Raw genomic sequence first — 22,382 nt, 5'->3', positions numbered from 1 at the left:
GTGAGACCCTGTCTCAGTAAACAACCTTTCTCCGTGGCTTTGGGTTATAATTTATGTCAAGAATTATGGAGTATGTATGATTGCTCATGCCTGTAGTCCCAGCATGAGACTACATGGGAGGCAGAGGCAGGTGGATCTCCTGAGTATAAGGCCAGTCAAGAGCCACATAGTGAGATCCTATCTCAAACAACCAAATTTGGAAAGGAAGCTAAGCATGGTAGAATGCACCTGTAATCCCAGCCCTTGGAGGTGCTGGAAAGTGGAGGTGGAGGAAGCTCATGAACTCTAAGTGTGGGCGGTCTTGAGCTACATGAGCTCGTGTCTCAAAGCAAAAAGAAAGCAGGAGGGGAGCATCTGCTCCAGTTTATGGCATGTTCAACTCTTCATGGCTTGTAAGACCGAAATGGAATAGTGCACTTCTGTGAGAGCGGGGTTGCGAGAGCTGGCCTGAAGACCCTTTTTCCTCTTTATCCCTTAGGATGGGGAAGATGAAGCAAGTGATGGGCAGAAGGACCAGGACAGTGATGAAAGTGACGACAGCTCCAGTTAGAGCCGAGCGACACAGCCGCCCTGCTCTCCTGGCAGACTCTACTCATTTTCTCTTTGGGGTTTAAGTCTGGTGTCTGTCTTTCTAGCCAGAAGCATCCTATATGTCCATCAAGAAGGGATGTTAATTGAATTCTCCAGTGGATTTCACAGATTGTCTAACCTCCAGGTCCCTGGCTCAGGAGTGCAGTGTAGCATCCTTCAGTGGTTTGGATGAACATGGCCGAGCCACAGTGCTCTAGCTGGGCCTTGGGGTTTGATGATAAATTTAGGCTTGTAATAGCTTTGTAAATGAATCCCTTTCTGAGTTTTGCCTCAGCTGCCTTTTTCCTCACTTTAGATCTCTCATTATTCAAGGACTAGGGAAGATTGAGTTGAGGTTTGTGCAATCATACTGGTGCCCTAAAAGTGCGTCCCATACAGTTATCTTCCTGGAGGAATGACTCGACCTTCTTATCAATGATTCTGGTTTGGTTTGTGTCAGGGTCTCTTTACATAGCCCTGGCTATTGTGGTATTAGATATGTTGACCAGGAGAGTCTTGAACATTACTTTTGAATTTTTAAACATTTATTTTTGTACACATGTGTATGGGCATATATGTGCCGTTGTACATATGTGGAGGTCAGAGGACAACTTATGGGAGTGAGCTCTCTCCTGGCACCAGATGGGTTCTAGGTTCAAACTCTGGCCCTTCACATGCTTAGCCACTTTACCAGCTCCCTTTCAAAACGTTTGGTTATTAGTATAAAAGGAAGGAAGACATCATCAACATGTGCTGGCTTTGTATGTATATATAGTATTTATTTCCACATTATTCTCAATTATGCCTAGAATCTACTTGTAAGAATCATACAAAATAATTGTAATATATTTGAAATAGAACACCAGGAGCTAAAACAGGGGACTCTTCTGTCTTCTGCCAGGAAGCCCAGTCTCAGAGCCGTTGCCAGGCTCTTCCTTGCTGTGCCATTAAGATTATTTAATGTTTGTTAATGTTTTTACTCAGACCAGTATTAAAGTTATGTTTTATTGGGTTGTTGTTTTGTTTTTTCTTCTTCACATTGGTTTGAGGAGGGAATGCTGTTTTTAAATTAGTCCTTAACCCATGTACAAATTTTTGACCCCTTCATCCTCTGGTACCCAGAGATCCATACCTGTCTTTTCTTGGCCTCCCTTTCTTCACCAGCTCATCATTGTCTTTGGTATTTGAGTTGTGCTCACACTAGGCTGGCTTATTTATATGATAAGGTAATCATTATCACATGTGCACATCAAGTTAGGTTAACTTTTAAATGGCCATTCAGCTTTATAGAGTGGGAATGTTCTTCCTTGCTCAGTGTCATAGGTCCTATTTCTGAACAGCAAGGGAGAAGGGGATCTCTTGAATTGTCACAGCTTGACCTAAAGGCGAAATATCTGGCATGATATCAGTTTGATTTATGTGGATAGGTCTGTGCAAGCTTTGGGTACATACCAGAGAGCATGGTGTTGAGGACAGGGGTCCAACGGGGACCCTTTACTTGGAGTGCTGCAAGGCAAAGGTACACTTCTTGTAAGTTGCATACAGCAAGAGGATTGAGCGTAGCATCTGTTTGCACATAGTCACTGTCATTTGGATCTGAGGCTCCTTGAGTCCAGTAGGCCACTGGTGCTCCCTGCTGATTATTTTGCAGAAGGCTGACTTGTCTGAAACTCTGAAGGTTCCGGTCCACTTGGGTGGCTGGGCTGTGATGACCCTACCAAACACAGAATCCACTCCACTGAGGCGGACCGGCTGGGGCCTCCTCACCACCCCTTTCTTGTTACTCACGGCTTGGAGCTCTGATGTGTGACAGGGTAACTTGGGGCTCTCTCCAGGTTCCACAAGTGGGCTGTCTAGGACAAGTGTGACTTCTTGAAGGCACAACTGCACTTCAAGGTCAGAAGGGGTGTGGGGGAAGCAAGGAGAGGCCCTAAAAGGATGTTTGGAGGAAGGGGTAGGTGTAGTATGCCGCAGCCATTGGAAACTCTCATCCAGTGGGGTCCATGGTGACCAGAGCTGGTAGCCTGCCATTGACAGTCCTAAAGAAAGGAATCAGACATGGAATTTCCCTGCTGTGCTTTGGGGGAGGAGAGAGGCATGGCTGTACAAATTCACTGCTGTCTCATTACTGACAAGCTTAGTGGTTCTTGCACACCAGATGCCACCTGACGGGTCAGAAGGTCTAGAAAAGGGCAAGACACTGAATTTGGCAACTGCTGTGCATACTAAAATTTCATTAAACCTTTCCAACCAAGCCCCAGTAAGAAAGTTAACCCATTCTATAGATGATCCAGATTTGTCTGAAATGGGATATTTTAATCCATGTCTTGGGGTAGGGCCTGGGAGACAAAAGTGGCTGGACTTCATGACAAGACATTATTTGAGGAGAAGAAAATCACCTATGTCTTACAAGTATTTGAAATTGGTACTTCGTCAGAGCTCTCAAAGTATAACCCTTGAACTAGCAGTTTTAATATTATTAAGGTTGATAAAAATGCAAGCTCTTGGAGCCCCATCTCAGACCTACTGAATTAGAAATGTGGGGTAGGGTCCAGAAGTTTGCACATATACAAATCCCCCAAAGATTCTGTTGCACCTTACAGTTTGCAGACTACTTACAGTGTGACTTTTAAATAACCTCCAGTTTTCACTATACTTATGGAGACATACAGCATAAAACATTCCCTGGATTGGTGGTTTATTTATGCCTACTATATTCTTAACACCTGGAAGGTAGAGGTAGGAGGATCATTACAAGTTGGAAGCAAGATTGTTTCACATAGTGAGTTCCAAGCCTGTCAGAACTCATACATGGTGAGACCCAGCTCCCTGTTCCCTGCCCCTACCAAGTACTGTAGAGCTGGCTCAACAGTTAAGAATACTTGCTACTATTTCAAGGAACCTGAATTTGGTTCCCAGCTGCCGTGTGGGACATCTTACATCTGTCTATAACTACGCTTCAGGGGATCCACCAGGGGGTTGTCTATCTCTACCAGTACCTGAACATACAGATAGACAGACAATAAGTCTCAGGCAAGTAATCTCTGAATTCAAGGACAGCCAGGGCTACCTAAGGAGACCCTGTCCAAAACAAAACAAAAAACAAAGACTTAACAGCAGAAAATCCAACCCCAAAACAAAAATATTACTGGGACAGTCTCTTGGCCCTAAAAGCATTCTATAGAAGAGAACTCTAAGAGTGCTGGGCAACATACACAGCCCCATGGAAGAGATACATCCCATAAGGGGGAGTTCAAAGGCTAGCCTTTAAAATTTGTTCACTTACTCCCCCATATAAAGGTATATGTTTTTATACTTAAGATACCCACTGAATAATACCTTGAATTCTCCTTATGTGCTGGGAGCATATTTTCTCTTTTTTTTTTTTTTTTTTTTTTTGGTTTTTCAAGACAGGGTTTCTCTGTGTAGTCCTGGCTGTCCTGGAACTCACTCTGTAGACCAGGCCGGCCTTGAACTCAGAAATCCACCTGCCTCTGCCTCCCAAGTGCTGGGATTAAAGGCGTGCGCCACCACGGCCCGGCTGCTGGGAGCATATTTTAACTCAAAATTTATTCAAGTAGAATTTTGGTTTTCTGTCATTCTACTTCCAAATTGACAGTGTCTACTGAATTCAAGAGAAGCTAACAATTTTTTTAGCACCTTCCTCTTATGTGAAGGGCTGTTACAAGTCTCATTTCTGTATAAGTTGCATGCTGTGACCCATCTCAACTCTTTGGCCCCACCAGGTAAGTCCTTTTTTTTCAGCCAAGTCTAAATCTTTGTTTCCTCAACAGCAACACAGACTGTCAGTCATTACTGTCACCAAAAGGTTGACATCTCCACAGTGAGGTTCAATACATATATACATATACATATACATATATGTGTAACATTTCAAAATGAAAATGTCCTTTGATAATGATTAGGACAAAGTTAATTTGCTGATTTTCTCAGTCTATGCAGTCCCTTTGCAAGTTGCTATGTTTCATATATCTTGAGCTACCTTAGGAAGAGAAACTGACACGGAGTACAGCTGTCTATTCCAAACTGCAAACTTATGAAAGGCTTCCAGTGCTAGATATCTTGAATTTAAGAGCATACAGTCAATGCTGTCATCTCAGGACTTGAGAGGCTGAAGCAGAATTGCTATGAGTTCAATAACTGCCTGGGCTGCATAGGGACCTTGTCTGAAAAAAATAAAACCTAGAGGGGGTGTCTGGCACACCACCATGGCAAAGTGGATTGAGAGTATTAATGCCTCTAAATATTTTTTTAAATCCATTTATAGACTCATCTCAAAAAAAAAAAAAAAAACAGCAAAAGAAAACAGATCTTTGTCCAATGTCCAGCCTAAACCAATAGGGATGGGAGGGCTTTGGACTCCAGGTTTTCCTACTCCTTCACACAAGGTTTCAGTAAAAATGGTTCTGCCCCAGTCCCCAGCATCACAAGGAGTAGGGGTAGGGGGTGAACTAGGATTCTATACAAGCTGTTCTTCTGGCCCAAATAGGGAACACTTGGTTCCCTTGTCCAAAAAGGCATCGATTTTTTATTGGTGCCTTCCTGCTAAGGAACCCGGATCCTCGATTTCCCCACCTGGGAAAGGGGATGGCAGCGCCAAAGTGCAGCTGAAGTCCTCGTGAACTGTGAAAAGATCCCGAGAGGCTGGAGTGCTTGGAGAACAGGCTTGTCTCCCTGGAAGTCCCTCCCCTGGAGCGGGAGCCACACGGCCCTGGTCAAGGCCAGGGCAGCGGTGGGAGCCGGGGCCCGGACCCACCATCACCGTCCGGGCCGGGGGCTCACCTACTGAACTCCACGCGGATTGCACGCTCCAGGGTAGCTGCCGCATCTTTTCTCCACCGAGCGCCTAGCAACCGCCTTTGTGACTCAGGACCCCGGAGGAAGGGGCCGGGCGGGGGAGGGCGTGGGGCAGGATGTAGCTGGAGGCGCCCTTCTGGAAGGCCTCTGATGTAAGACAGCTCCAGCCACACCTTCAGTTCCTCCCTACCCCTGCAGTACACCCGTGTGCATTTGACAGGAGCATAGAGGACAACCCCCCTCCCCCTACATCAAAGGCTGTGGTCAAGTTCCAGGACCTGTAGTTAGTGTTAAGTTAATCTTTGTTCATTATATTCTGGCTCACACTGTGCTCCAGTGTTTGGAACGGTTTTATTACCGCCCTGGAAAGCCTCCAGTGCAAGAAAAGAGAATTATAAATGTTCACCTGTTAAGAAAAGAAGAAAAGAAAAGGAAAAAGAAAAGAAAAGAAAAGAAAAGAAACCACAACTTCCCTTAACTTTCTGACTGGAAAACTTGTCTTCTCTAACTTCAAAAGATCATTTTTAAGTTTATGTTTGCCTGTGTGGGTTTATGTGCAATATATCTGTGCAGGAGACTGTGGGGCCAGAAAAGGACCACTAGAAACTGGGTCCTCTATAAGATTATCAAGTACTGAACTGCTAAGCAGTCTCTCCAGCCTAATTACTTCTGTCTTCTGTTAAACCTCAGGATGCTGCTGTCTTGTGTCCAACGCTGAGACGCGCATGGTTTACAATGGCAAAAGTATGCTGTGAGCAGTGTTTTTATTAGTGTGAATGGCTGTGGAAGGCAGGAGTTGCCCCCAACCAAGTAACTAAGTGTCTGGAGGGAGGATTGATGAACTAACAGCGTACTGTTATTTTCTTTTTCTTTCTTTCTTTCTTTCTTTCTTTCTTTTTTGTTGGTTTTTTCGAGACAGGGTTTGTCTGTGTAGCCCTGGTTATCCTGGGACTCACTCTGTAGACCAGGCTGGCCTCGAACTCAGAAATCCACCTGCCTCTGCCTCCCAAGTGCTGGGATTAAAGGCATGCGCCACCACCACCCGGCTGTTATTTTCTTTTTCGAAAGATTTATTTATGTATTTTATGTATATGAGTACACTGTCTGTCTTCAGACACACCAGAAGAGGGCGTCAGATCCCATTACAGATGGTTGTGAGCCACCATGTGGTTGCTGGGAATTGAACTCAGGACCTCTGGAAGAGCAGTCAGTTCTCTCAACCACTGAACCATCTCTCTAGCCCATGCTGTTCTTTTGTTAAACACACAATTAGTCTTGTATTTCCTTTATTGTAGAACACTTAATTCAATAATTTAAAAATTTGTTGGACAAGCTGAGCATTTTGGTACACACTTGTAATCTCACCACTCGTGAAACTAAGCAGGAAGCCTAGCCTGGAAAACACAGAAAAGCACAATGGGAAAACCACTCTAGGTTTGGAAGCCCTACAGAGTCGTCAGGCGCCTGTCCAGTGCCCACTGTGGACACGTGGACACCCACGACAGAAGGAGTGAACAAGAATCTGGACAGAGATCAGGAACCAGGGACAGCAGAAAAGGGTAAGACTTGGAAGACAGGCGAGTGCTTTTTGAACTTACAACTTTTTCTCTGTCTGTTTTTTTCTTCCTCCTGATTAAGAGGTAGCTGATGTTTAAAAGGCAGATGAAACTGTAGTTACTGCACATCATTTTCATTAAATATGGAAATCCCCAAAGCCAAGATCAGATGATTAGAATTATTGGATAAAGGGGTATTCGTACTGTTGTGACAATCTGTACACAGTCCTCTGTGCAGTCTGCCCAGATCTGGGGGGACATGTTCTGGGAGGTACCATTTGCTATTAGCACCACTGGGATCCAGCAAAGCCAGAGTCTCCCTACGTTAACCAACTGCAGTGAAATACCAAAGCCAGCCTTCTTAGGAAGAAAGAAACACACACATGTACAGTACACTGCACAACAAAACATGGCCCCTGGTCCTGGCCAATGGAAAGAACATATGTATGGAGAAAGAAATCGCACAGGGAACAAGAAGCAGAAAGAATGGGCTGGGCTGGGCTAGGTTCAGGCTTCTGTAACATCTGGCTCTGGAAAACCAACTCCAGGAACTGCCATTCCGTTCTCAAGATGCTACAACCCCCCCCCCAACCCTGAAAAGAAACGTTTAAGTTAAAATTTTAAAAATTTCATACCTTGGCACTGGGTGGTTGTGGGGCATGCTTTTAATCTCAGCACTCTAAAAACAGAGGCAGGTGGATCTCTGAGTTTGAGGTCATCCTGATCTACAAAGATATAGTGCCATGGTGTCTTAGTTAGGGTTTCCATTGCTGTGAAGAGGCACCATGACTAAGGTAACTCTTATGAAGGCAAACATTTAATTAGGGCTGTCTTACAATGTCAAAGGTTCAGTCCATTATCATCATGGTGGAAAGTATGGTATCTAGCAAGCCAACTTGGTGCTGGAGAAGCCAAGAGTTCTACATCTTGATCTGAAGGCAGCCAGGAGGAGATTATCTTCTACAGGAAGCCAGGAGATACCGCACTGGGCAGACTTTGAACACTAGGAACCTCAAATCCCACACCCACAGTGACTCAGCACTCCAACAAGGCTACACCTCCTAATGGAGCCACTTCTCCATGGGCCAAGCATTCAAACATTTATGCAGGCCAAACCTATTCTAACCACTGCACATGGATTGACTATACCATTGCTTGGCCTTACTGCAATTTTTATAGCTGATATTAACTCAGGGCCAAATTCTTTTTTTTTTTTTTTTTAGTTTTGTTTTTTGTTTTTCGAGACAGGGTTTCTCTGTATAGCCTGGGCTGTCCTGAAACTCACTCTGTAGACCAGGCTGAAAAAACCGGTGTGGTGGCTTATGTCTCCCCCTCCCCTTCCCTTCTCCCTCTCACTCGGGTCCTGCTCCAGTCGAGCTCTGGCCCTGCTCCCACCGCCCCAAAGGCTTTTATTTATTTATTATATGTAAGTACACTGTAGCTGTCTTCAGACACCCCATAAGAGGGCATCAGATCTCATTACAGATGGTTGTGAGCCACCATGTGATTGCTGGGATTTGAACTAATGACCTCGGAAACACAGTTAGTGCTGAGCCAGCTCACCAGTCCCTGCCTTAGACTCTTGAGTGCTGAAATTACAAGCATGTATGACAATGACCAGTTCCTTTAACGATTTTCTTAATGAAGTGATCCGGTGAAAAGGTTGGAGATTGTTTTTGCAGTTTTTGATAGAAATTGCATTAGTTTACACCGTGACTTACCGTTTTGCTTCAGCCAGTCCATCACTGGATATTAACATTAAAGGTGTACTTTGCTCCTTTGGTAAATAGAGATTCAGAGTCGGTGGATGCCTCGATCAATAAAGACACTTGCCACCGAGCCTGATGACCTGATGTCCCACAAGATAGAAGGTAAGGAACCCACTCCTGCAAGTTGTCCTGTGACTTCTGCCCGAGTGTTGTGCCACGTAGGCGCTCACACTCTCATAATACGAATAAAATAAATAAAATAATTTTAACCTGACGGTGGCGGCCCACACCTTTAATCTTAACACTTCAAAGGAAGAGGCAGGTGGATCTCTTTGAGTTCGAGGTCAGCCTGGTCTACAGAGGGAGTTCAGGAACAGTCAGGACTACACAGAGAGACCCTGTCTCGAAAAACAAACAAACAACAAGTTTTAAAAGAAAACGAGAATAAACAGAGTTGTGACCCAAGCATGAAAAGCATTTTGAATAAACGGGATTCGTGGGCTGTGCCCATTTCTGCTGACAAGGTGCAAGAGAGCTTGGAGCAACCGTAGGCAGAGGCAGGAACGCCCCCTAGCGACAAGACCCGCTAGTGATCAGCGGGTGCTTACAGCCGGGGACAAAGTAGCTCTCAGTCTTCACATCGCCAGTGGAGGAGTCTTGTTTTCCCCAGCGTGGGAGCCAAGCTAGAGCGCAGGGTGAAGGGAGTTAGTGTGCGCATGCGCGCCGCTATGCCGGGCCTTTCTGGGGCTCGAACACTTAGGTGCAGGCTGGCAGCGCAGGCGCGCTGGAGGCCTGTGGAGGTCGCAGCGCCTGCGCAGTCACTCTTCCTTAGGCGGCCGCCATGGCGGGACAAGAGGATCCGGTGCAGCGGGAGATTCACCAGGACTGGGCGAACCGGGAGTACATTGAAATCATCACCAGCAGCATCAAGAAAATCTCGGACTTTCTCAACTCTTTCGGTCAGCGGGCGAGCAGGGGAGGCTGGGAGGAGGGAGGCATCGGAGGCGGCCGGCGGCGCTGAGGAGAGGCGCGCCGCCCCGGCTACTCGCTTCCTCTTTCGCTCCCCGCCGGCCCCTGTCCCCTCACCCTGATTCTCACTAGGCCGTTGCCGTGGGTCTACCCTGCCCACTGCCGTGCCCTACTTGCGCACGTCAGCACGCCCACTGCCCAGCCTCTTAGGCCCATCCATCATCCGTCCTGGTTTGCGCTGCGCTTCCTTGCCAGTCTCCACTTGGCACGCAGTGCGCAGCCGTGTCACGGTCACGCTTACTGTTATGAGACTCCTGGTAGTTGTCCATCTCCTTCACGAACAAGTCCGAAACCCCTTAGTGTCATGCCTTCTATTGCTCCTGTTTAACCATTCCTCTGCCGTTCATTCATCCCTGGCTCCCATCGGTGCTAGTGCTGAGGGTTGTAAGGGATGGTGACCTCTCGGACCTTGGAAATGCCTTTTGTAGCCCTGTATCTGCTTCATGGTAGATGTTCTGGATGCTTCTGTCTGGTTCTTCGGATTTAACAGGGCAGATGCTTTCAGCAGAGTCCACTTTTCCAAAAACTATTCCTAGGTGTGGCCAGCTGGTGACAGTCTTGATTTCTTTCTGCATTTGTTCCTAGCCTTCTGGACTGAAAACTTGCCACAGACTCCTTATGGTCTCTGGAAGGGTTCCTTCAGGGACTTTCTTACACAATACAAGATGTGCAGATGGCATCCAGTGATCTTTTTCAACTAGAGTACTTTGGTTCTACTAATTAGCAACTTTCAGCATCTTTGGGAGAGAGTGCTATATCTTGAAAAAAAAAATGAAAACGAATCGATTTTTTTCTAGCTAAAGACCTGTTGAATCTTAAGTAGTATAATGAAAGGTGACAGAACAACAGCTTCAATTATGGGGTGTGGTTCAGGGGTTGGGCTCCAGAGTGGCGTGCACAAGACCCTGGCATCCCCCACTTCTTAGAAAGGCAAGAGTTTTCTGTTTTTTTTCCTCTCTTCTTTGTTTGTTTTGTTTTGTTTTGTTTTGTTTTAAGAAAAGAGAACAAACGCTGGGCAGTGGTCTCGAAAAACCAAAAAAAAAGAAAGAAAGAAAGAAAGAGAGAAAGCAAGCCGGGCGGTGGTGGCGCACGCCTTTAATCCCAGCACTTGGGAGGCAGAGGCAGGCGGATTTCTGAGTTTGAGGCCAGCCTGGTCTACAGAGTGAGTTCCAGAACAGCCAAGGCTACACAGGGAAACCCAGTCTCGAAAAAAACCAAAAAAACAAAAAAAGAAAGAAAGAAAAGAGAACAAGAAAGAAAGCGTAAACACATGATTAAGGGTCTGGGGATGCCCAAGTGATAGAGTATTGGCCTAGCACACACACTGTGCCTCTAATAGCAGCACTTGCGAAGCAGAGACAGGAGGACCATGAAGAACTCAGAGTCATCTGCTTCGTAGAGAGTTTGAGTCCAGCCTGGTAGAGCAAAGCAAAAACCAGCAGGCATAACTGGTTCTTACACAGATCTGAGGGCAGTGAGAAACATGGAAACTCTTTCCTGCTGTATTTGGTGGCTCACACCTATACTCTTAGCACTTGAGAGACGAGGGCTGGAAGAGTGCTGTGCATTTGAGACCAGCCTGGTCCTCAAAACTGCCACAAAAATGAACCATTTTCTAGGGCTGGAGAGATTGTTCAGCTGTTAAGAGCACTTGCAAAGGACCCAGGCACAAATCCCAGGACCCATGTTGCAGTTCACAGCTGTCCATAATTCCAGTTCCAGGGGATATGACAGAGATATATATATGAAGGAAGACTATCAATGTAAAAAAATAAAAATCCATATTCTCTTTTCAAAGGAGTTCTTTCAGGTTGTTGAGATGGCAGGTAAGGCCACCAAGTCTAACAACCTAAATACAATCCCCAGGATTCACAAGGTGAAAGGAGAGAAACAACTCCCACAAGTTGTCTTCTAACCCCACAGTGGTACCATGCCCACCTTCGAATACAACATAAATGAGAGATTTTAATCTGTCCAGCCATCCTCCATGGCTCCTGGCTCCTATTCCGTTTTGGTTTTGAGTCTTGTGAATTGCTAGAACTTTTGGTTCTCCTTCTTCAACTTTGTTTCCCTTCCCCTCCTGAGATAATTACTGTCTATCACTCTATGCTGGCCTGGAACTCTACAGATCAGGAGGTCCTCTAATTTGTGAGGACCCTCTTGGCTCTGCTTCTCAAGTGCTGGAATTAGAAGTGTACTTGCAAAGTGTTTAGGACTCTATATAATTTTACATGGATTTTCTCAACAGGGAATGGAGGTTAAAGATACCAATTAATGAAAGACCAGCATAAATGTCAGTGCTATAGCTTCGCACCCAAGTTGCTGTGGAGGTCCTAGTAGAGAAGTATAGTCAGTGAAAGAGTTCCTGTGTCCCAGAAGAAGCTGGTTTAAGGCATAAGAGAAGGGAATGTGACTCAGTGGCAGAGGCAGATGTGTTCACAGATAGACCTGGTGACTTTAGACTGCTTTTTACCCAATTAAAGCATGTTCGAGAACTGATCATTTGTCCTGCTACCCACTGTCTAGTTTTCATGTGGAGGTTTTTGGTTTTGGCTCAGGACCTTGTGAATGCTAGAAGCACTCCACCACTAAACTGCACTTGTTGAGTGTGTACCTTCTGTGTAAACTACTTCAGTGTTGGTTCACATAGTTGATTTCTCCTATTTTGCCAGAGAACTGGAATATTTCTTTTTTTCTTTAAACAGCATTCCTTACTGAAAAACATTCCCTCAAGTAAGAATCGAGGGAAAGAAAATAGCCTTGTGTGGTGGTTTATACCTGTAATTCTGCCTGCCTGAGGCAAGAGAATTACCATGAGTGTAAGGCCAGTCTAGCTAAAGAATAAGACCCTGTCTCAGAAAAAACCCAAAAACCTAAAGTGTTTTGTGCTGGAGGGTTGGGGGTAGGGTGGGGCAGGATGATGGACTGTGATAGGATCATAGGTATGAGTCTTTGGACTGGTAGGGAGAGGCAAGAGGAAGTAGTTGGAAATATCACTCACAAAGAATGTTTTAACAAGCAAAATTACAAGACTTCATTTATCTGGTAGGAGCTAATATTAGAGATGTGCGTACAGTGTCTAATGGCATTTCAATCAGCAAAGCACCAAAAATCCTGTTAAATTGGGTCTGCTTTTCAAAATTTAAGAGTGATGTAACATCTCATGGTTCCAAATATGGGTCTCGGTAACAGCAACTTCATTCTAACTGAATTGCAGCAGTAAGCTGTTTCCTCAGATGGTTACCTATCTGCCATGGAACAATCAAAATCTGAAGGTTTCTAGGTTTGTTTCTGTTTTTGAGGCAAGAACTTGCTATACAGCTGTGGCTGACCAGAAACTCGCAGTGTGTACACCAGGGTGGCCTTCAACTCAGGAAGATCTGCCTCTCAGGTACTGGCATTAAAGGTGTGTACACACCAGGCTGTTTTGTTGTGGGTTTTTTGAGAGAGAAATAGAGATATAGATAGATAGATAGATAGATAGATAGATAGATAGATAGATAGAAGTGTGTGTGTGTTTTGGTGCCAGGGATCCAGTTCATTAGTACTAGCCTGTACTAATAAACATTATTTTGGTTTGAGTTGCGGTTTCTGTATAACAAGTTGCCCGCTAACCCCTGGCCAGGCTCAAGTCCTGTTTCACCTATGTAACTGAGACTATAGACCTGTATCTGTTTACAGGCCTGGCTACTTTAAACTTTAGTCCACATATATTTTACCTTTGATATGTGCACCCTAAGAAAGTATGTCTTATTATTGACAATATTTGTTAGACAGGGTCTAAGTTTCCAGGATGATTTAGAACTTTGAATCTTCCTTTGAGGGCTAGATAATAGGTATTATTATACCTATTGTCATAATTCAAAATCTCTTAGGAGTACTGTTCATTTTCTCCTCTTTCTCATCTTTCTATCCTCACTCTTCTTTCTCCCCTCCTTTCTTCATCCTCTCCTCTTTTTTGTGTGTGTTTGTTTTTTAAAATAGGGTGCCATGGTGTGCCCAAGCTGGCCAAGAGCATGGCTCCTGTGGACTCAAGCTTTCTTCCTCCCTCAGCTTCCCTGAAGGAGATTACAGGTGTGCTCGTAACCCTGCTCTGTCTGGTCTTCTTTTGGTAGTTTATTACCTGTTTGTTTTGTCTGTCTTTGTTCTGGGAACAAGTCTCCATATATATTAGTAAGTTTTTCCCTTTCCTTGGATGGTTACATAATTGCTGAGGAACAGTCAATCTGAAAGCTTCTGTTATTGTTTTGTTGGGAGGTTTTTGAGACAAGGTTTTGTGATACAGGGTGGCCTTGAATGGCTTAGAGCTTGCTGTGTAGGCTGGTCTGGCCCTCTGCCTCCTGAGTTCTGGCTTTAAATATCTCTCTCTTTTTTTTTTTTTTTTTTTTTTACTTTTTTCCCTCCCCCTTTTGAGAAAAAGTCTCAGCATGTTGCTTAGGCTTAGGTCCCCAACTTGAAGGATCAAACGATTCTTCCATCTCAGCCTTCCAACATTATTTACATATTTTTACACCATCTGACACAGCTGGGTTACAACATGCATACTGAATTTGTTAATTAAGAATAAAAATAGGGTTTAAAATAGCACCTCCTCCTTTATACTTCTTTGCACACATTAACTTCAGAATCAGGGCAGAGTCTAAAAATGCAGACCAGTGGTCTGCTTTTTTTTTTTTTTTTTTTTTTTTTAAGAAAGTTCACACAACCCACAGTACAGAGCAGTGTTAGGTGTGACTGTGTGTCATCATCTGTGTGTCATCAGGTTCAGGCAGTTGTCCGACACTGAAATGGAACCACAGATTGTGACTGTCCTCTCACAAGCTGGAATTGCAAGAGTAAAAGTTATTCAGACGGTCATTAGCCATCTAGAAAGAATATAGTCTGCCTTTAGAGCATCTGGTTATGTGCCCTGTGTCAGGGTAGGGGCTTGAGTTTGCTGTAATTTTCAAAGAACTCCAAATGCCTTTTCAAACACAACCATAGACTCTTAGTACCACTGAGTTAGTTATCATAAATGGTACAAACCTTATAGATATACATACCAGAACTTAGGTGGAATGCAGCATTATACTCCATGCAGGTCTTACTAAGATATCCATGCCACACCACCAGACTGGGTTCTCGTTAGGACTCAGAGCTTCTCAGCCTAATGATGTCTCTGTAAGTTCATGTGTCATGCATGAGTTGTCAACCAGGAAGTTGCCTAAAGGATCAGCTAACAGTTAAATTGCTTTAGCTTTTAATTGTGTATCATAATGAGGTTCTGCCTTCTAATTAGTTACTCCTTTCTTCAAAGTATTAATTTCAACTATTTCAAAAACCACCTAGTAATGACTCCAGACATAGGGTCTTTAATATCTTCAGGGAAAATAACAGTCATGTAGGCCATTTCTTTTTCCTCCTAAAGAATTAGAATCCTGCTCATTTCACCAATCTAAGATGCAGCAGAAAACCCCAAATCAATTTTGTCTTCTGTAAAAATGTGATTTATACATGTGATACAGATATCTCAGCAGAGTTCTCCCTTGTAATGCAGGAAAAGGAATATTTCTCCTTTGCAGATCTCAGACTCTTCCCTCTCAAGACTCATCCAGGAACTAAAGCCAAGGGCTTGGTATATTGGTAGTCACCCGCAATCTCAGAGCCCAGAAGGCTGAGATAGGATTTCCAATTCAAAGCTATCCTGGGCTACATAATGAGTTCCAGTCTAGCCTGAACTATATAAGGAACTACTGTCTGGAAATAGAATAGGCCCTCTCCACCCTAACACCCCAACACCCACCAGACAAGCCCAGAAGACACTCTGAGATAAAGCTAGCACTGATTTTTGTTGTGATAAGGTAGTATATGAAATAATCGAGAGAAAGAAAGCCAAGTGTAGTGAAGCATTCTAGTAATCTAATCCCAGTTCTTGGGAAGCAACAGGTAGAAGGATTAAGTTTTAGTCTTAGGCTAGGCTAGGCTATGCACGGAAGATCTTACCTAAAAAATAAATGTAGGAGCTGGAGCGATGGCTCAGCAGTTAAGAGCACTGACTGCTCTTCCAGAGGTCCTGAGTTCAGTTCCCAGCAGCCACATGGTGGCTCACAACCATCAGTAATGGGATCTGATGCCCTGTTTTTGTGTGCCTGAAGACAGCGACAGTGTACTCATATACATAAAATAAATCTTTAAAAAATAATAATAGGCCGGGTGGTGGTGGTGCACGCCTTTAATCCCAGCACTTGGGAGGCAGAGGCAGGCGGATTTCTGAGTTCGAGCCCAGCCTGGTCTACAGAGTGAGTTCCAGGACAGCCAGGACTACACAGAGAAACCCTGTCTCGAAAAACCAAATAATAATAATAGAGAGGAAATCATGTTAGTATTGTCGGCCGTGATGCTGTGGATATACAAGCAAGCACCCTGATAAGACCTGCTTTTATTGAGTGGGGACAAAGTGCACTTTAATGCAGGGTCCAGAGTTGCCCAGTTGCTGAATGCTCTTCTGTTATTTTTATTTAAAATAGCAGGTTCTGGTGTGGTCTTACGCATGTGAGGTGGCATTCTACCCTTGAGCTACACCTAGCCTATGAACCAAACATAGTTAACTTGAGACATAGTCTGGGCTATGTCTAGAGGTGGGCATTTTGTCTTCCTCAGCAGTGTTAATCTATATAAGCCAGTTCTAGTGTATCATTCTAGGGTTCTGATTGATTTACCAGATGGACAGGTAGAACAGCACAGCTCTTTAGGAAAGAGCCCTCCCTGGTTCACTCTTCCAGTGGTTTCTGTGTATCTCTTTTCTTGGGAAATACAACTGTCTGAGAAATTGTTTATTTTTGAGCTTCCAAACATCCTAGTAAATAGAACTCTGGGCATGTTGGATAGTCCTGACAGAAGTGACGGTGTTGAGCCAGTAAAGTGGCTCAGTGGGTACCTGCTGTTAAGCCTGATGACCTGAGTTCAGTCTCTGGTATCTACATGGCTAAAGGAAAAAAACCACTCCCAAAAGTTATGTTTGACTTGCACATATGTGCCAGGGCATGTGTATACACATACACAAAAATGTAAAATTAAAAAAAAAAGTGAGGTATCGTGTTTCTAAAGTAAGGGTGGTCGTCATAAGTCAGACTTGGGAACTAGAGGAGGCAGCAATAGTAGATAGTAAGGTTTAAAAAGAAGGGCCCAGCATTGTGTTGAACACCTACAGGTGAGTGAGTGTGTGGCATGTGAATTACATGTCAGTGAAACTAAGTATGAAGAAGGATTATGAGAACTGAGTTTGAAAAACTAATGAGAATGGGTGAATGTCTTTTTCTCGTGACTGTGTGTGTGTGTGTGTGTCTGTGTCTGTGTCTGTGTGTGTGTGTGAGTGTGTGTGTGCGGGCACATGCACTTACCGTGCACAAGAGAATCATCATACTCTTCCACCTTACTGAAGCAGGTCTCTCTGTCAGCCCCAAAGCTCAATGACATGAAGTCTAGTCTTTCTAGCTCTCTTGCTCTGAGGAGGATCCCGTCTCAGTCTTCTCAGGTAGGAATTACAGGCAGGCTGCCCCCCCAACCCAGTGTTTACATGAGTTGCTGGGTGTCTGAACTCCTGCCCTTATGCAGGTGCCTTTAACCTCTGAGGTATCTCCTCAGCCCAGCCCACACCCTGCTTTCTATTTTTTTTAACTGTTTGTCTAAAGTGGGGAGAATAACAGTCAGAGACTCAAATAACCTAAGAATGAGAAGTTCATCCTTAGGAATTTAGATATATTCAGACCAAAAAACAAAAAACAACCCTACATTTTTCTGGTAAGACCTCTCAGACAAGTTTTTAGCCAAGTCTTGGTGAAGAAGAATGATTGGCTAGGCAAGATGATAAAAGTTGAGGCTGGATCAGAGTGTAGGAAGATTTGTCAAAGTGAACGCTTTTGTAGAAGCAGCCAGAGAAGAGATGAAAAGGAAAGTTGTTAGCTGCTGTTGACTCATCATGTGGGAGATGGTTCAGAGTGATCTCGCAGCTATTTTAGACCCAGAGAATAAATGTTGTTGAGATAGAAGTGTGGGTTGGAGGAGGTAGTGGGAAGTAGCCATTGCTTGTCTCCTTTCTCTGTTGCTGAGGACAGTTGAGAGAAAAGGGGTCTCATGGTTTCAGGTAAAGGAGTCAGAAGAGGAAGGGTATTTTAGGGGAGTCCAGATGACATTCTGTGGGAGATACTAAAAGGAGATTGGAAAAGGCAGAGGAAAGAGTCGAGGCCGCTTTCACAGGTAGAATCTGGCTTTCACCATGTGCTTGATACTAATGAATTTTCTCTAGTTCAGTAAGTCTTTGTGGGTGCTGTTGAAACAGTCTTCCACCGTTAGTAACTGTTTAGCTTCCAAGAGCTCAAATGATGAGACTATGTTACTTTTCATTGCTGTGACAAAACACCATGACCAAAGCAAACTTATAAGAAAGCATTTCATTTGGAGCTCATTTGGGGGCTCATGGTTCCAAAGGATTAGAGTCCATGATCATTGTGGTGGGAACATGGTGGCAGGTAGGCGTGGCGCTGGAGCAGTACACCTACTCCTTCCATCTTAATCCACAGGCATGAAGCAGAGAGAGAGACCTAACTGGGAATAGCATGGGCTTCGGAACCTCAAACTCCAGTGCCATAACCTCCTCCAGTAAAGCCACACCTCCTAATCCTTCCCAAAACTGCTGTAAACAGACAGCATGACCAAAGCAAGTCTTATAAAGGACAACATCTAATTGGGGCTAGTTTACAAGTTCAGAGGTTCAGTCCAGAATCATCAAGGCAGGAACATGGCAGCATCCAAGCAGGCGTGGTACAGGAGGAGCTGAGAGGTCTACATCTTCATCTGAAGGCTGCTAGTGGTGAGGGTCTTAAGCCCACGCCCACAGTGACACACCTATTCCAACAAGGTCACACCTCCAAATAGTGCCACTCCCTGGGCCAAGTATATGCAAACTATCAACACCAACCATTCAAATTTTTCAGCCTGTGAGGAGGATTCCCATTCAAACCACCACTTTCCACTCAGTCCCTGAATCTCATAGGCTTGTGGCCATGTCATAATGCAAAAATGAATTTAGTCTAACTTTAAAAGTTTCCATAGTCAGGTGTAGTGTGGTACATACTTTTAATCCCAACACTCAAGAGGCAGAGGGAGGCAGATCTCTGTGAGATCAGGTTCAGCCTGGTCTTATACATAGAGAGTTTCAGGACAGCCATGTCTACCTAGATAGACCCTGTCTCCAAAAGGAAGAAGAAAAATGTCTCATGGTCTCAATATAGTTTAAAAATCCAATCTCCTAATTGTAACCCCCATAAAAAGTAAATTATGGTCTTTGAGCATATAATGGCAGAGTATGCATTACCATTCCAACAGGGAGGACTAGTGGCATAGGAAGGAAATGCTGGACTAAGCAAGATGAAAACCAAGCTGGGCAAACTCCAAATCCTGTCTTTATGTCTGATATCAAAAGGTCTTACATGGTTCTTCCTTACAGCTTTGTGACTGCAGCATACTTCTCTCTTGGGTTATTTCTTCTCCCTGTCTGCAGCTCTCCCTAGCAGGTACCCCACAGCTCTAGCAAAGTGGGATTGCCAGTGCGATCCAGGCTTCACTTTCACTGTTCACACGGTGGCAGACTCCCCACCGTGCACCTCACCTCAGCAGCTCTCAATCCTGGAGGAAGATTCCACAACCCATTTTCTCATTTATCCTTCATGATTCTATAGCCAGAACCACAAGACCAATACTGCCAAGTTATACTGCCTGTTGGGGATGGAGCCTGGCCCCTACATTTTTATAAACTTGGATTTGTTGTTGCCTTTTAGGAACAGAAAATTCCTAGTGTCTTTTTCTTCCATAAATTGCAGGATTGGCTTGGGTGAGGTCTTGCCCCGAGGGTACTCATTCCCTTATTTTGTTTCTCAGCGGTCTTCCTATCTCTTCCAGCACAAGCCTTGGCTCCAATGTTAAATTTCCTGACTATCTTTTTCTCCTAAAATTGTCTATTTTATATTTTTTTCTTGCCCTGCTTGCTCTATTTCATTGTAGACCTGCAAAAGAGTAATTACTAATAAATAATTCAACCACAGAGTTGCTATCTTGAAATTTCCTCTGCCAAAGAAATTAGTCCAAAATTTCAGTTTAACCTCAGGTAGATTTTTAGCTCCTGTTAAGACTGCCCATTAAAAGCAGTGTTCAGCTGCTTTTCTATTCCAAAGTCTTCCACATTCCTTCAAAAAGCAGCACGGTCAGGCCTGTCACAGGAATAGCCCACTTGCTGATACCAACTTGTTTCTTTTTAGTTGTTGTGACAAAACACTGTGACCAAGGCAACTTATAAATGAGCTTATTTTGGGGCTCACAGTTCCAGAGGTTGGGTCCATGACCATCATGGTGGGGGGCATAACAACAGGCAAGTAGGCAGGCAGGCAGGCAGGCAGACACTGAAAATAGTGTGGGCTTTTGACACCCTTCTCTCTGGACCTCCTCTTCCTCCCTTCCTTGCCTTAATTTTGGCTGTAACCCTCTGGACTCTCCCCACTGCTGCAGTGCTGGGCTTTGAACTTGGAGTAATCTAGGACAAGCCTCCTCTGCTGATCTGTAACCATACTAAAACCTTACTCAGGTTTTGAGTTTTGATCTCTTCCTAGGCTAGCGACACGTGTGGTACTTATGATGCCCAGGAACAGAGGAACACAGCTCCCACTCAGCCCCGTGGGCTCAAGACACAGCTGGAGCTCCTCAGTGTGGTGCATTTAGTGCATATCCCTAGTTTAATTTACAGGGGATTTATAGGGATATACCATAGGTTGAAGAGCTTCTGTATTTCCTTTCTCATTAGGTCCCTTCTCTTGACACTCTTAGTTTGCTGCTTGACAAAGCTATTTGTCATCCTTTACATATTAGCTGTATGTTGCTGCTATAACAATTTTTATAAATTTAGCAACTTTTTTAAGATCTATAAATTTAGCTTGAGACAGGAGGATCACTGCAAGTTCAAGACTAGCCTTGGCTACAAGACAAGACATGGATCTCCCTTGATGGTGATTCTGCCTGCCACCCTCAGTGTTCCACAGCATCTGAGTAGTTGATTCTTAAATGCATATCCCCAGTCCCCATGTGTACTTGGAACAATGTTTCCTCTTCAGACCAGAGGGTTTGTGTGGGTGTGGGCATTTGGAGTGACATTAATCCTGAACATTAGTCTCCTTTTACCAGATATGTCTTGTCGTTCAAGACTCGCAACACTAAATGAGAAATTGACAGCCCTTGAACGGAGAATAGAGTACATTGAAGCGAGGGTGAGTATGGTCACAGGCTACCCCAGAGGGAATATACATTTCTACTTAGAACAGCCTTGCAGAAGTTAAGTGCTCTGCCTGGATTTAGGTGTCTGGGACTCTGAAGCTGCCTTTGCTACCATTTCTCACTGTGCAGGATCCAAAATAGGATTTTTTTTAAAAATGACTTTAGTCCCTTTACATTTTATCTAAATGTCAGTTTTCCTTTCACAGGTGACAAAGGGTGAGACTCTCACCTAGAGCTGTGCCGAGATGCTGCTGGGAAGTTGCTGTACAGAACACTGGCCATGTGGGAAAGGCCCAGCAGCCTTCTGCTCCTCCTCCTCTCCTTACAGAGCAACAGGGCTTTTTCTTGTTTTTCTTTTTTCAAAAGTGGCCTTTGGGCTCTGCTGTGTGCCCTGGGGTGTGATGCGGCATGGGGGAGCAAGCAGTCCAGGGGACCTTGGAAGCAGCATTAGGCTTTTTCTCTTTTCAGTAACATTGTTTGGAACTACTTGTCAATGTGTTTGCGGTATTGAGAGGGAAAGGCTGGGACTCTTTAAGGTCCTCCCCACCTCTCAGTCTCTTTCTTTCTCTCAGACTTTCCTCACAGCTCCTATGGCCTCTGCACTGATTTCTGTCAACAGTCGGCCTTCTCTCCACTCGTGAGAGGTGGGGGCAGTCCTGGCTGAGACTTGTGCCCTTCAGTGTGGTTGCCAGAAAATGTTGTTGCTAACCCACCAGTTTCTTGTTCTGGGAGTTCAAACCCCAGTTGGCTTGAAGGGACATTTTTAGTTTTCTTTGTGTCACTTGGGATATCGGTGGCTCTCATGCTTCCCTAATAAACTCAACTTTGTCTGACTGCTGTGACTGTGGTGGCAAGAGTAGCTGGAGAGGGACTCACTGTTGAGAGTCTGATGTGTAGGAGTGCTCTCCAGCAGAAGAAACCTGCAGCCTTAGCTGATTCAAAGCCTAGGCAGCTCTCCAGTCAGTATTCCTGCCTGGACACTTGAACTAGTTGAACCTGGAATGATTTGGTCTTTAGCAGATACTACCAAGGACTTTTACTATATAGGTGTGTTAGACTCCAATAAAAGATACAGTATTGAATCAGACCTGATGTTTATGATCTGTTGAAATCCTAGCATCTTCCCAGTTCAAATGTATCCAGGGTAGACTACAAGTTTTATTAGATAAACATCCTGTGAAAGTAAATACTGGGGTTTGTGAGATGGTCTAACACATAGGGTGCTTGCCTCCAAACTTGAAACCCTGAGTTCTGTCTCTAGGACCAACATGGTGGGAGGAGAGAACCTACTCTTGGAGGTTGTCCTCTGATCTCCACATGCATGCTGTGGCATTCCTGTGCATAAGTATACATATGTACAAAATGTGATAGCCAATTTTCTCAAGCAAATACTGCCATTTAA

General features: G+C 44.4%; 3 protein-coding genes across 4 annotated transcripts in view; 2 read left to right on the top strand and 1 right to left on the bottom strand.

The window, feature by feature from the left end:
- Fancd2 (FA complementation group D2) overlaps nt 1–1,582 on the top strand; it is a 60,052-nt gene extending 58,470 nt beyond the window's left edge. The window contains exon 43 of the mRNA XM_028788648.1: nt 479–1,582. Within this exon, the coding sequence (XP_028644481.1) occupies nt 479–550 (72 nt within the window). The 3' untranslated portion in view covers nt 551–1,582. The remainder of the gene's footprint in view (nt 1–478) is intronic.
- Fancd2os (FANCD2 opposite strand) lies at nt 1,325–5,468 on the bottom strand. Of its 2 annotated transcripts, XM_028788647.1 has the most exons (3): nt 5,374–5,390; nt 5,167–5,214; nt 1,325–2,609 (listed from the first exon to the last, which is right to left on the bottom strand). In XM_028788647.1, the coding sequence occupies exon 3, from the start codon at nt 2,599–2,601 to the stop codon at nt 2,065–2,067; it is 537 nt and encodes a 178-aa protein (XP_028644480.1). In that variant the 5' UTR covers nt 2,602–2,609; nt 5,167–5,214; nt 5,374–5,390; the 3' UTR covers nt 1,325–2,064. The 2 variants fall into 2 exon arrangements, with proteins under 2 accessions (XP_028644480.1, XP_028644479.1); XM_028788646.1 differs by lacking the exon at nt 5,167–5,214 and having other exon boundaries at nt 5,374–5,468.
- Nucleotides 5,469–9,466: 3,998 nt separating this feature from the next.
- Brk1 (BRICK1 subunit of SCAR/WAVE actin nucleating complex) lies at nt 9,467–22,067 on the top strand. Its single transcript, XM_028788685.1, has 3 exons — nt 9,467–9,612; nt 20,891–20,973; nt 21,187–22,067. Exons 1-3 carry the CDS (start codon nt 9,495–9,497, stop codon nt 21,211–21,213), a joined length of 228 nt encoding a protein of 75 aa, XP_028644518.1. The 5' UTR covers nt 9,467–9,494; the 3' UTR covers nt 21,214–22,067.
- The last annotated feature ends 315 nt before the right edge of the window (nt 22,068–22,382 follow it).

This window comes from Grammomys surdaster, unplaced genomic scaffold (assembly GCF_004785775.1).
Source record: "Grammomys surdaster isolate TR1022 unplaced genomic scaffold, NIH_TR_1.0 125756, whole genome shotgun sequence".
NCBI lineage: Eukaryota > Metazoa > Chordata > Mammalia > Rodentia > Muridae > Grammomys > Grammomys surdaster.
The sequence above is the reverse complement of the archived record's forward strand: the minus strand, read 5'-3'. Positions and strand labels throughout refer to the sequence as shown.

Coding starts and splice junctions, on each gene's coding strand:
- Brk1 (XM_028788685.1), top strand. CDS start 9,495: ATGGCGGGACAAGAGGATCCGGTGCAGCGGGAGATTCACCAGGACTGG. Junction 9,613..20,890: donor GGACTTTCTCAACTCTTTCG/GTCAGCGGGCGA, acceptor TCCTTTTACCAG/ATATGTCTTGTCGTTCAAGA. Junction 20,974..21,186: donor TAGAGTACATTGAAGCGAGG/GTGAGTATGGTC, acceptor TTCCTTTCACAG/GTGACAAAGGGTGAGACTCT.
- Fancd2os (XM_028788646.1), bottom strand. CDS start 5,419: ATGCGGCAGCTACCCTGGAGCGTGCAATCCGCGTGGAGTTCAGTAG. Junction 2,610..5,373: donor ATCCGCGTGGAGTTCAGTAG/GTGAGCCCCCGG, acceptor TCCTTTCTTTAG/GACTGTCAATGGCAGGCTAC.